The sequence below is a fragment of the Papaver somniferum genome, unplaced genomic scaffold (assembly GCF_003573695.1).
Source record: "Papaver somniferum cultivar HN1 unplaced genomic scaffold, ASM357369v1 unplaced-scaffold_132, whole genome shotgun sequence".
In the NCBI taxonomy this organism is placed as follows: Eukaryota; Viridiplantae; Streptophyta; class Magnoliopsida; order Ranunculales; family Papaveraceae; genus Papaver; species Papaver somniferum.
The window spans coordinates 7,797,728-7,812,439 of NW_020622381.1; the positions used below are offsets into that span (position 1 = coordinate 7,797,728).

Genomic DNA, 14,712 nt, shown 5'->3' on the forward strand with positions numbered 1-14,712 from the left:
AAGGAATTCTCCCCATAAATAATTTAGCAGTCATCAAAAGCTACGAATGGGTGACTTCACCTCAGCAATATTACACTCAATGGTTGGGTTCAGAACTTCTTCAAATCGGTCACTCCATCGAGAGGTTTATTGATGAAGACTTGGCTAAGCATGATCAACACTATGTTGGATACTCTCTTCCGCGCGAGTGTCCATACGGACCACAATCGAGGAATTCCATCAGATAGGGAATTCCGAATCAGCGGAATATATTCAAGGCACGATCGACCAAGCCTAACAAGTTTCATGAAAGGGACCTGGTTCTCAAAGCAGTTCAGCACGGTCTTCATTCTACAAGGAACTCCAATTGGGAAGGACCATTCATGGTCACTGAATCCGTGGCCGGAGGATACTACAAATTGACCAATACAGATGGCAGAACCCTACCAGTAATTCACGAAAATTGGCTCAAGGCGTTTATCTGAAATTATTGGACATTTAAGGTATTGGGCGTTTGAAGCACTCATGGTGTTGGGATTTAACATTTATGATTTTCTTTCATTTGTATTTCAATTCCTCCAAAACATTTGCAATACTTGCAATCAATATTTGAATTCAGCAATTTATCAAAATTCAGTTCATATTTCGTAAAATAAAATCTCTACCAAATCTACAAGAAAATCCTCAACTATCAGTCAATCCAAAACCATCTAAATATCAAAAAACACAAGTATAAACCTCACATCTCTCAGAAGTTCAGAACTTCAAGAGATCAGCAAGAAAAGGCTTTCGCTCATCAGCATCCTTCAAGATTTTCAAAGTCGCCCTCTCCTTGTTAAACTCCTCGGTCATCTTGGAAATCTCGTCCTCCTTCTCCTTCACAGCATCATTTTGAAAGGGTATGTTCTTCTCACATGAATCCTTGATAACGTTTATTTGCTTACGAAGCCATTTCACGTTGAGGCCAAGTCTTTCTGAATTCTCCAAGTTAAACTCCCAACCAAAGAGTATATATGGAGTCACAGTATTCCTGGGTCTCGTATGCATATCACTCATGACACGCAAGATAACGCCTACTTGCATGATTAAAGCATAAGCACGCCCAGGGTTCCTGTCAACGATCATATGGCCGAACTTCTTCCATATCGTCTCATACAAGCGTGCATATCCAATGGGAACGCTGAATCCACCGACCAGTTCATGATACGGGAGTGAAGTGTTAAAGGTAGGATCGAAAGCGACCCCTGCAGTTGGATATTCGTACACTATTATACGGTTCTCGATCACTGGAGTGGCTCCCACGACTAAAGCAACAGTTCCTTCAGTATTCTCCGCTGCTGTCTCGGTTTCTTCTATCACTGAGGCAACAACCATCTGGGTTTCCATAACAGAAATAGCGACCTTCTCATGGACTTTAAATGCAGGGATGGTTGTCTCTTCATCAATAACTCCGGAATGGTTAGAGTTATCATCGTTGGCTCCAGTATCCTCAACTTCGATATTTAGCACCTAATACGAAGATTACATGAGGTTAGAGTCACGAATCCAAAGGAGATTATGAAACACAGTATACCAGCAATGAAACATCATCAAGGTTCATCATACTACATTCAAGGCACGGGAAAATAACATGGAAGTCATGAAAACACATTTTACGATGAGTCCGTCTGAAGAAACTGAACTCTGCCCTGTACTAGGAGACGAACTGGGAGCAATCTACAAGGAATACGAGAATGGGTTATATGCCATTCTCTTCGTATGTATGTCCTCTATGACATGTCAAAATTTCATGACAATCCGATGAACGAGTGAGTAGATGTGGCCAAAATATCAAGTAACGCGCAATCTGAAAAAGTTCTGGAAGTCTCCTGGAAGTTTACTATTTCTCCTTTTTCAGGCTCTGAACGTGCCCAAAACTTAAAAAGCTTCTTTGAAAAAGCTTGGAAATTTTCCGGGCTTGAATTTACACATGCAGGTCATCAAAATCCGACTCCGTACGAAGATTCTACAGCGTTTCTACTAAAAAGCTGGGTTCTGAATTTTCTGACGACAAAATTCGACTAAGTTTTCACATATTCACATGGGTTCTCATTCATTCGTTTACAAATCAGCAATTTTATACTTATACGAAGAATGTACATGATATATACTTACTTGAGGAATCTCCAAAGTGTCCAAGGGGTTGGAATTGTCCACATCAACGACAAGAGGAACATCACTCCCACCCGGCTCCGAATCTCGGGAATTACCTCCATTCCTATTCCCAGAGGATGATTGAGTTCCAGAATTCTCCATATCCATGAAGACTTCCTCATGTACACGTCTTTTACAATCAGTATTTTCATCTATGAAGCACCCCATTTGAACATGTAAAGAAATACTTACAGTTTCTTCGTCACTCAAATCAGCGATTGCTTGTTCAGTAGCAGAAAATTGAAGACCTTCAAGACTTGATGGAGTAAAACTCTGCAACAAAATTAACAACGTCGGCTTCATGATTCTAATGCTAATAGCAATGAAATTCACAGTGAGAAATATTGGGAACTAACCAAAGCACCAACTGGGGACTTTACGGTATTAGGTAACAGCTTATAACCTTTATGCCTGCCTTCTCCGCCATGAATAACTGCCTCAGTCTCTGAGAAATCTACACCGATTCGAGGGCGTATATTACGACCATCCTGTGGTGAAATCCAGTAATATAATCAGAATACAGTTCTTATAATTTCGTGAAGATTATATGAAGAAACATACCTGAGAGCATCCTGGAGACGACTTTCGTTTATCACCAGAAAGATACTTCAATCTTGGTCGACTGGAAATCATCTCAGCCGAAGGAAGATCCTTGAATGGAGGTCTGGGAAATCTTACAAAGCCACGCAAACACCCAAGTTTCTGGTCCCAGAATTCTGCATAACCTGGGGTTACATAGGCGGATCTATCAGAACCAGGAAACCAGTAGCTAGTCCCTTCCATGTGAGTATGATCCAAATGAGTCCTGAGTTGCTCAACTGATGTCTTCCTTCTCCGTATGGTTGGAACACACTGATCCATACCCATTTGTCGAGCTGCTCTATCAATATTATACTCCTCCACTGAAAGCTCTCCAAACGTGACTGATAGCAAATGACCAGGAGTGCAACTAAACATGAAAGATCTTTCTCCATCACTCAGGTGCGCACCAGACGTCAAACTCGTGCCTTCTCCAGTATTGAAAGTCATCGGCTGAGAAAGATAATCAGGGACTGACACCCACGGGCGAAAATTGAACTCAGATTCTTCATCTAACACATCAATAAAACGTATTTTAGAACGAGGCTGCTTGGTGGACCAACGCATGATCCTAGCATTATCTTTCTCAGGGAAAGTATGGCGCGCATCAGTATTCGGTCCTTGCAGAACATTACGTGGAGTAGGTGCATAATTCTTAAAATGCTCCCACATCAAAGCTTGAAGAAACATCGTGTTGGCATAACACTCAATCTTCATAGAGCCGTTCGACACACTGGAGTCTATAATCAAGGAGTCCAGGTTGTAATACAAGGAGCCTAAGAATAAACTACCTATCGGAAGTTGCTTACCTTGAGCCATCTTAATAGCAAAGGGAATCACAAAAGGCTTCAACAAGTTTCCACTGTCTTCAAAAACGCCTCTGGACAACCATAAACATAAGAAAGCATCAATGGGTAACATACCGTCGATGGGTTTATCAGAAACCTCGTCTTTAGGCCACCAGTGTGTAAGGAAATCTTTTTATACGCTTTTGGTAGCCAATCGTGGTGTAAATCCTAGCGGAAAAGATTGGTTCTTCCTTCCAGGAGCAAATCAACTTGTATGTTTTTTACAAGTTTATATCTTAGAGAAGATGAATTTACAGTATGTAATCATTATTGGTTTAATTATTGCAAAAGTCTTATGAAGTATATGTGCCTTTAAGTTTTTCATGAATCGAGCTGATATTTCATATATGCTCAGAAGTTAAATCTATTATGTTTTTTATAAATTGATAATAGAACAAACTCTTTGAGAAATTTTATCGCAGTATTGATCTACTCGTGATCACACTTTTGTGTTATTACTGCAACATACACTCCATAAGATATTCTTATGTTGAGTCATACGAATTAAAATTATCTCCTTGTTCATAACTGATGTTGAGATTAATTTAAGTCGATATTAAGGATATAAATCCATGTGATTTGTTAATGTCCAACAAAATCCTCTTTTTCTTAAAGAAAGGTCACTCATGTTGTTTTTTTGGGAATGACTTCAAATGGGGGAGAGTAAATGAACTTGTGCTTAATTGTTATATCTTTGTGGGGTGTGTGGTTGTGAAATTTACAGGGGATGCTTGTATCTTAAATCTCCTAGATGAGCGTTAATTATTTTGTTACTATGTGATATCATCTAAATAAAGTTGATATGTAACCACCTTGGAATCCTGAAGTATCTTTTGGTTGTATTCATTACGATCCCGTGATTTCGTACCTTTGCCAATTTTATTAACAAAAAGAGGGGGAATTATTTAGTAGTTTTGCACTACATACATATGATTTACAGATCATTATGTAGGGGGGTGAACCAATATTCTAAGATTTTACCTATTATGCAAAAGATGTAAGTATTAATTAATGGGGAGAAACATATCACCGTAGTATTACTTAAGAGTTGGGATACAATTGAACTTTGGAGAAGATAATAATATTATGTTTATGTATAACGCCGATTAAAAATATTTGTCTTCAAAGTTGTTATCGCTGTGGATCTTCAACAACAACGATGTTGAATTGAACACGTTCAGAATCATTGCAACTTGAAGTAACGAAGAATTCAAAGATCTGAAGAAACCAAGGAAATCAAGGCGTGATGGATTCGAGGAGTTTTTAAAGCTTTATTTTCAATCTGTATGTATTGATAGTTTGTCATGAGAATTGACGGGGGGGGGGGGATTGTTATATCATTGCTCGGTCGAACTCACAAGTGTTTCTATCTCAAGCTTGTTGTCAAATTTAGTTGTCAAAACTATATCTTGATTTCTAGTCTACAATTAGTTAAGTCTCGGATTAGGATAGAAGTGTCGTTGAGAAACGAACATCACGGCAGTCATCATTACGTTCTACCATTTGAAGGCGAAGATCAACTGAAGCTTTTGGATAACTTCTTCAATAAAAGGTAAGTGAAGACTGAATCACCTATTTCTCAAGTTATATTCATCTTTCTATCTATGAGACGTTGTCGCATAACTAATTAGATTATCATAAGCATATCAAGAATTTCGAGTCGAAAACTAATTACCAAGTTAAGAGACTTCTTGAAATATGACTAAGCTTAATGAAAATTTATTCATATTTGATGAATTTCGGTTAAGGACAATTTATTGTTCGGAATCAAAATCATGATTCAAGAATTAACATTCGAAAATAGCCTGGAAAAATGATATGTGTCATTGATATTATTTGGGAATGTTTCGAATCGATTTAGAGAGATATAGAACTACCGTAAATTCGGATATAATATAGTGTACGCACCAGTCTTACAAACTGGAAAAGCTGTTATAAGTATGAAGTCGTAATGCATGTACGCAATACAAGAAAAGGAGTAGCTATATGTCGACAAACAGATGTTTGGTACGTATATTCATATGCACACCTTTAAAAGTCTGTGAACTTGTGAATCAGGTTTGGTACGCAAACCAGTGTGTGTACTAGAAAGGAACTGTGATTACGGAACCGGTTTGGTATCCATACCGGTACACGTACCAAAAAAATTTATGTGGACTCCGGAACGTGGCTATGTTTAATTGGTATCCATACAAGTACGCATACCACAAAAGTTCTGTGGTACACGTACCATGACATAATTGTTCACGAATAAGTTAAGTAATTGTACCTTGTACGCCTACTTACCATGTCGATTAAATTCTTATGCACATAAAATTATTTCTCCGAGATAATTTGAATAATCTCTAAAAACACCACAGACATATTTTATCACATGATTGTGTTTCGAGTTAAGTCTTAAGTGTTTATGAAAATGCTCAAACTTATAATTCAGTTGGCTAGCTTCGGCTAACCATTCACGAGCGTGGTCTTATACGCGGTTCCGTTACGGTTCATCCCAAACCAGAGTGTATATCTTGATTATGTTAATCATATTCAAAGATTCATCTAACGGTGGATATTGTTTGTTTGGTTCCAAAGCTATCTTAGCTTAAACCTAAAGCAATCTATGCTTTGAATGTCTATAAAAGGGGAACCTCAAACAAGTGGGATATTTGAATCCCGACATCACTTTTCTTGGTGTGTCCTAGTTGTAACACTAGAGTCGTCCTCTTCCTAAAACCCTTTTAGGGTTTAGCGACTACAAAGACTTCGTAGGGATTCGTGAAGCCAGGTTCAGCTATTGTTTATCTGATAGCTCGAGTATCCTGATCTTGTTCGATTGTTGAGCTGCTCACTTGAACAAGATAGATATAAATCATCAAAGTTCTCTTCGTCTCAGACTTTGTTGATTCCAAAAGTTTTATACTTGTGAGGTGAATAATAATCTAGGCTGCACTTCGGGTTGCATAAGTCCGAATTTCGAGGTTAGCTAGACTTTATCTATTGCTGTCGATCTCCATCACCTTGATCTAACTTTTTGATCGCAAAGGAAATCACATATAGGCTTATTTGTGGGAGGAATATTGGTTTAAAGTCTTCAATTGAGTTGAAGCAACTCTTAGTTGATGTGATGTCAGCTAAGGGAATCAATTGCGCAGAGTCCTACCGGGATTCAAGAGGCGTAAGGAACGCGACCGTAACTAAATTTCTAGGAGGGTTTAATTCGGTCTCAACTACATTCCAATCCGAAGTTAATTGGCAGTATGCTAGTGTCTGTAGTGGCTTAATACAGTTTGGTGTTCAATATGGACTAGGTCACGAGGTTTTTCTGCATTTGCGGTTTCCTCGTTAACAAAACTTCTAGTGTCTATGTTATTTCTTTTCTGCATTATATTGTTTATCTTTATAACTGAAATATCACAAGTTGTGTGTTAATCAATCAAAGTAGATACATCCATCCTTGTTTGTTGGATACGACTTGATTGATATTTGGAAATTGATCTTTGAAATCACCAAGTACTCTGACCCGCAAATCAGGTTCACGGACTTGCCTCTATAAACGTTCTGATTGTGAGAGATAGAGATATAACTCTGAATATTCTTTCTTGATTGAGATTCATTAAATTGAACTCTCGGAATTATATTTGAGTTTGTCCACACAGGTTGCCTAAGAAAAAGGTGATGGTGTATTTTGGTACCCCGCGTTTTGAAAGCCCTTACATGAGCTACATATCTTTTCACTTATCTTTTCAACGTGCTAATCCTCTGCTGCATGCCCTTGCTACTTCTGACGGTGTCACTGTGCCATGCGGTTCCGTATTCGACTCTAACTCGGTCCCAAAAGGTACTTCCATATAGGTCATTTCCTAGTATTAAATCACTATCAACCACACACCAGGCACCAATAAGTGCAACATCCTCAGCGCATCCAAATCTAGCCATTCTTTTTTAACTTTAAACAAATTGATAAAATACAGAAAACATATCAGTAGGAGATAAAACTAATAGTTTTTTGGTGTGTTTGAATTAGGATGAATGAAACTCTATTTATAGAGTATCCAAAAATTGACCATTGGTGAACTAAAGGGTCGCGTAAGGGACGACTAATGGTTTGGCGTCTCAACTAGACATCCTTCCATGTTAGAATCACGTTTGATGGTCACTACCCATCCATATAGAATTTTATTATTTGCTCAAGATAACAATTATTCAACCTATGGCAGGCCATATTTACACACTTTACTTTTGTGTTAGATGTGACATAAGATGTCACCATCACAAAAATATTAAAGGATAGAGAAGGGAAATAAATATCACCCCAAACAGGAAATCCTTATGAAAGTGAATTATTTTTTTTTGGATGGGGGGTCAGGGAGCTCTGTTGGAAGGAAGTGACAACTCATAACCACTGTATAACATTGATGGAACTCACTGTTTAAGATTCGGAGATTTAATGACACATATGATGAAACGACAATATTTTATTACTTTGATGAGGTAGTGTGCACATTGATTGAGAATTTAAAATGAAGTCATTTAATAGTCACTCATTGTAGCATTGATGTGTATGGGTCATCCACTTTTGCAAGTTGGTTGAATAATGAGGCAACACAAAAAAGGTACAACTTATACACTCTAAATATCATCTACAACTTGTCGATACGATGGATATGTTATGAAGTCTAAATAAATTGATAATTTTTGGGATGGAGTGTCCATCATCTTTATGAATATTTGTCTTTTTTGGAATATAAGAATCTTCGTCATTATCAACAGATATATTTTTCGAGACAACTTCCAACGAGGAGTATTAATCTTAGTGAATTCAAATAAGATTTAATTTATTTCATTGATTTCGAATTACGACTCAAGATAGTACAGTGATCCTATATAATCAACAATTCTAAACCTAATTCACATTCGCAGGCACCGCAGATGCGAAGGAAGTGACAACACAAAACCACTTTATTACACTGATGGAGGTCACTGTTTAAGATTCAAAAAATTTACGACTCAAAGTGCCCGTTGCTGTATGTCAATTATTGTTGTCGCTTTTATAAGCCGTCCCATACCGTGATTGTTCATTTCAAACAGGAAGCCTATTGTCCCTGTGAAATTGCATTATTTGGTTAGGGATCTCGGATGGAAGGAAGTGACAACAGAACCACTGTAGTTCACATTGAGTTCACATCAATGTTTGAATTTTGATGACATGTCTGCCCAAGAATGTTGAATCTTGGGTCACCACTAGAGCCAGCCTTATGAACCCGCAACTCATCTTCTTCAATAGTCGTATAGCTGCTAATAATACTACCAGACATGAATTGGCAAGCACAAAATATAGAGATCAAGCAAATATTCACGTTACATGAAGCCTTAAATCATTCAACGATAAAAGAAATCCATAGCCTCAACATACCACAGCTATACTAATATTTTTACGTGAAGAAAGATATTAACTAAACCACAGTAACAAGAGAGACATAAAATCTTGGTTCAGAATGGCCAAGTCATACACGAATAATAATGCCATTACTTGAGATGATAGTTGACAATGCCGCTTGTGCACTGCTTTTTTTATCACCATTTTTAAAGATCCCAATGATTAGAATAGTTTGTCACCTTCTTACTTCCTCTGACTCCCAGCACAATCCATGAACTTCAAAACATCTTCTCTTAGATAAAATACCAGCACAAACCTTCTTCCCTTGGTAACAGAAACAATTCGTCATGCTACTTACTTTATCCCTCTGGCACAATGAACTTCGAAACATCATCTTCTCTCTTTTAGTAGTGACATAATTTGAATACCAGAAAAAAACCTTCTTCCCTCAGTGACGCATCTTGCTATAATTTACTAACTCAGTGAAATTCCTTGCGTAATCCTTTTTCACATGTTAGAGATGAGATAATAAATTATACAGGATAGAGTTTACGAGTTTGAGTTTTGATGATAAAACCAATACGTCCTTGATTCTGAAAAAATCCTGCACTACAGGCTAAAACCCACTTTTGCAGACCTAAAATAAGTCGATAGATCAGATTTCGAGAATGGAGAACTATCTAGTGCCAAGGAGAATGTACCTTTTCCATTCTTGTGTATCGTATACTCTGTTCAAAGTTTTCACCCTTTCAGATATTTAAAACGTGCAGCATACCTGCTCCCTTGCTTCACCACATAAAGACGATGACCGCTCCGAACATTCCTTCCTACTTTAAATAGACTAAATAAACTATAAAATTTAATTTCCAAGGAGACCCACCTAAGATGTCAAATGTACCATAGTAATTTGTTTTGCTTCCAAGGTCCCTTGCTAGTAGTAATATCAAACCGAATCAAGTCCCGATCTTGGGAGTTGATTCCTCGTTAGTCTCTTTAGGGGTATTATTAACTGGCTGCCACAATGCTACTTGAGTTGGTTCCCCGTTAGTCTCTTTAGGGGTAGTATTAACTGGCTGCCAATTCAATGATACTTGAGTTGATTCTCCATTAGTCCCTTTAGGGGTATTATTAACTGGCTTCCAATTTAATGATATCTGAGTTGTCTTGGGATGTGAATCAGCGCTGGTCTCTTTTAGAGTGATGCTAACTGGCTGCCAACCTGATGAAGCATGAGTTATAATCCACCTCTTGACGTTGATTAACATAGTCAAAATTTGAATAATTTGACCCAAAACAAGATCTTTCAAGCACTCGTTCTTTAGAACAGTGGCCGCTTCATATCTGTTCAGTGGTTAAAGCATACAATTAGTATTCACTACCAGAGATAGTCCTAATAATGCCATTTGAAATTCAAAATCAAAATAATTGGATGCCAATTGGAAAAAAACAAAGGTACCTGCTTTGAGTAGCCATAATTTTAGACCGCCCGTCAGGAGATGTAAGAAATTTCTGGATTCCATCCCATAAAGGTTTCGGGTACTGTTTGAGACTGCCACCTAGGGGATTCATGCATCCCCAGACCTTCTTACCTTTACGAACATAATATTGTGACGCACCAGCAGTCTGTTTTTCAACCACCTCTTGCTCAATAGCAGAATCTAGGGCTTTCTTAACGTCTATATTACTGTGTTTAAGATCACCATGGCGAATACAATCAGTTATATTCATTTCAGTTGGTTGCATCTTGTCCGTTTCTAAGGTAGCCAAAGCAAGTATAACAATCCCTGCAAGACCTTGTTCATATTCCGAAAACACTCGCTTTCCTGTAACCCCGTACGGGCTATTCTCCGGAGGGCTGTTAGCAGTCGCAGTAGAAGATGAGGGGACAGAGGCTTGACTGGAGGTGTTCTGCACCGTAGATATATGTGGTACATTCATGTTTGGGTTTGCAGAACCAACCTTAGAATTTGATTTCAGCTCTGGCAGGATGCCAGTGGGAGGATACTGTGTATTGTTGCGGTTTTCAGAAATACTTAATTTAAATTCAGGAATATTTGTAGGAGGACCTGAAGGAATGGTGTGTACATTATTTCTAGGCGGTACTGGATGTGGACCATGTGGATGAAAACTTGGGGGACCAAAGTTTGAAGGATATGGAAAGTTATTCGGTCTTTGTTGTTGGGGATAATGATGCTGGTGACTGCCGGGATAGTTGCTCCCGTTATTCCAAATAGGATTATGATTAGCTTGATTAAAACTGGGAATAGGCCCATTCATGAAGGGTCTAGGATTATTGACACCACTGTAGAACTCGTGTGGAGCAGGATTAGCTGGATTGGAACCGAGCACAGACCCATGAGATGGAACCGAATTAGGTTGACTGACATTGGGAATAGACCCACTTGAAAAAGATTTGGGCCTATTAGCACCGAAGAACTCATGAGGAGCTTCCTTATGTGGCTTTGTCTGTGGATATCCACGTTGGGGGTAACCTCCATTACTATAGTGACCTTCCTGTACACCAACCGGGACACTAGACGTTCTAGACATATTTGGCTGACTAGGGTTCCTCCTAACTTGTTTCCCTTTATTTTTATTGTAATCAACACCCCCAGCATTCCTAAAAGAGTTCTGGTCTTCTGCATAAAAGTTTTCGGATGAATGATCTACATGGTCGTTTATCTGCAAGGGGTCTTCAGAACTATTGTTTTTGTGTGTATCCGTGTTCCCTAAGCTATTCCCATTACTAATCAACTGTGATGCTTCCCCACTTTTAAGTGGGGGTCCTCCTGCTAAAAGGCTTGTCCAAAGCCAAACACTTTTTGCCGCAGCAAGAAGTGGTGCAGACGCACACATTGGTTGTGCTATAAGAATATTGTACCTCCTTAAACGTAATTGATGGAGCGCATTCGAGAAATCCCGATCACCGGATATCAACAAGTAATTTGCGGGTGCAGGATTGTCCACCGCCCAAAACAACATATCTACAAGAATCTTTTTATCACTAGCATCCTTCACACCTGCGGTTATACAATAAATTTCCAATTGTTACTTATTCTGTCACCAATTTCACAAAGAGAAACATCTATGTTATCAAAAAAATTCATCTACAACGAATTTCACAAAGAGAAGCATCAAACAACTACAACATCCGAATAAACAACTAGAAGGAGATCCCTAGTTCAATTCTCACTGGCAATCTCCAGGGCACATACCTCCAAGTAAGAACTAGAACATCAGAATTAAAACCCTAAAAACAAACTGGGCAAAAATTTCCCCAATTTCAAGAATTCAACTTTGACTAATCTTTCTTTTAGTTCTATTATTTCCTTATTAGGTAACATCTTAATCAATTTTGAGAATTCAATACCAGTAACTTCAAACTCATACCCAAGATTTAGAAAATTCTAACATAAAAACAGTTAAAAAAGAAAAAAGAAAATCAAGGGTTTACCAGCAGGAACATGATTGAGAGTGATTCCAGTGGAGGAAAGAGCATGTTGAACAGACATAGGTATCCGATTAGTATCACCATAAGCAGAAATAGAAATCGCTCCACAATAATTCATCTTAATAAGAGCAGAACTTATATTCTGTGCAATCGCATGTGGTTCACATCCTTTAGGCACATGACAATTCTCTATATCCCACCATACTGATGTCTTTGCATTCACATATTGTGCTTCCGCACCTCCTTCAGTAACCACCTCTCCTCCCATCGCCGCCGCCGTCGTCTAATTATTCTCCGATTATTTTTTAGATGGTTTTGTTAATTCTTTTATCATCAACAACCAAACCCATACCTCAAAAGCAAAACAAAGAAAGAAAAAAAACTAGTACTACTACTACTGATGATCTCCTGAATCTTCTCTCAGAAGATTACTATATAAGAAGAAGAAGAGAAGATTGGATTTGGGGAGAGAGAAACGAGGAGGAGGAGGAGGATAGAGTGGTTGAAAAGTGGGAATGGGACATGTAGGCAAGCAGATCTAGAGGAAACCGCTGAATAGAAGAGGAAGAGGCAAGGAGACTGACTGACTGATTATTGATTGACTTGAGTCAGAAGAGAGAAAAACATGACTATTTATAACCAGGCCCAAAGAAAATTCCTGAAATAATCATGAGTGATTTAGGAAATACGATTGTGGAAGGGAATATGGAAAGATATTTGATTTGGAATCCAATTTATACGGCAATTATAAGGAAGACTCTTTAGATTCTGTATCCGAAAGCGTCTTTGAAGATTCCGGTCTTTATTAGCTTCCTTGGAAATACTATATAGAGTATTTTAATTTCTTTTTGCTAAAGGAAACAACTCTAGAGTTTTGCTGATTTTGAGTAGCTAGCTAACCCGTATTGTCATGCGAGTCCACGAGAGTCTTTTGAGTAACTAGCTAGCAATTTGTTACTAGATTTTATTTGTATTTTCTCAAAAATAACATTAATAACATGTTATTAATATTCTTTTGAGGTGTGAGCCTGGCGCTCGAGTCAGCACAAGTATCATCCTAGATGTAAACGTGAGTAGGCAAACTGTATAGTTGCCTAGACTCTTTTTCTTAGAAAAAGAAAAATAACGTAGTGCAACTGGTAGTCTCTCGTGCAAAAGCGATGGGACGTTTATGCGTTTATGTGACGATGGCTTTTGCTTTTTATCACTTGTGAATTTTATTCAGGGGTTAAATATTTTTTCTGAATTTTGTCGGTGACCTTTTGAAATGTACGGATTCTATTTTATATCGTTTGGAGGTCCTGCTTGGTGTGGTTGGATTTGTTAGGTGGTACGAAATTAAGACTGTGATTGTTAACTAGCCAATGGCCAAAGTAGGTTTCAGGTCTCAGTGCTTCACAAGGCTGGGTTTGACCATCCAGAATAAGCCTCTAGCTGCAACATGATCCCCTGTACAATGTGACTCGAGAATAGTCCAACCCCTCATGTCCTTGACTTGGTCATGCATTAACTTAGGTGTGTTTCCCTAACTATGACTTTAGGTTGCTGCTTTACATGAACATGGCTACAAGTGATGATCTGATTACTAAACTCGAAGTTGCTACGTATCCCCACAATCACTCCCCCACTTTCTCCCCCACTAGGTGGCTTCATCACTCACCATTGATTTTCTTTCTGATGGGCTGTTGGGGAGTTAGCAGTCTTAATTTCGTACCATGGAATTTTGCAGCCTTTGTATCCTAGTTTAATTGGGGGCCATGACTTCTAATTGGGGGCCATGGAATTTTGTTTGCACCCCAAATTTTTCAGGAGTGTAAAAATCGGAAGATGAATATATTATTTTACCCTTCATTAATATTTTTTTATCAAATAACGACCCTTCACCGACATTAACGACAGTTTAGGGTCGTCATATACATCATGATCAAAACAATAACGACTCTAAACTGTCATACACTAACGACTCTTTTTAGAGATTAACGACAGTCTATAACGACATTTCTAAAACATTAACGACTGTTTAAATCGTCAAATGCGTAACCAAAACAGTAACGACCCTTCCAAAGGATCGTCAGGGAATTAATCATTTTTATGACGACCCAAAGCTGTCGTACATTTCCGCCATTAATGGATCTTCGACAGTTTAGATTCGTCACTTAAACAGTCTAAACATTAACGACCGTTGAGGGTCGTCAATGAAAATTTTTAATACCTTGACGATTTTTCATACTATCTGGGCAAAAAAAAAAAAGTTAGACTAAAAATTGCAGACAAAAAATCTGGAAAAGAAAAATTAA

General features: G+C 38.2%; 1 protein-coding gene across 1 annotated transcript; it reads right to left on the bottom strand.

The window, feature by feature from the left end:
* Positions 1-8,905: 8,905 nt before the first annotated feature.
* Positions 8,906-13,102, bottom strand: LOC113332646. The gene is made up of 3 exons (XM_026579169.1): positions 12,419-13,102; positions 10,421-11,984; positions 8,906-10,305 (listed from the first exon to the last, which is right to left on the bottom strand). Exons 1-3 carry the CDS (start codon positions 12,681-12,683, stop codon positions 9,918-9,920), a joined length of 2,217 nt encoding a protein of 738 aa, XP_026434954.1. The 5' UTR covers positions 12,684-13,102; the 3' UTR covers positions 8,906-9,917.
* Positions 13,103-14,712: the final 1,610 nt, after the last annotated feature.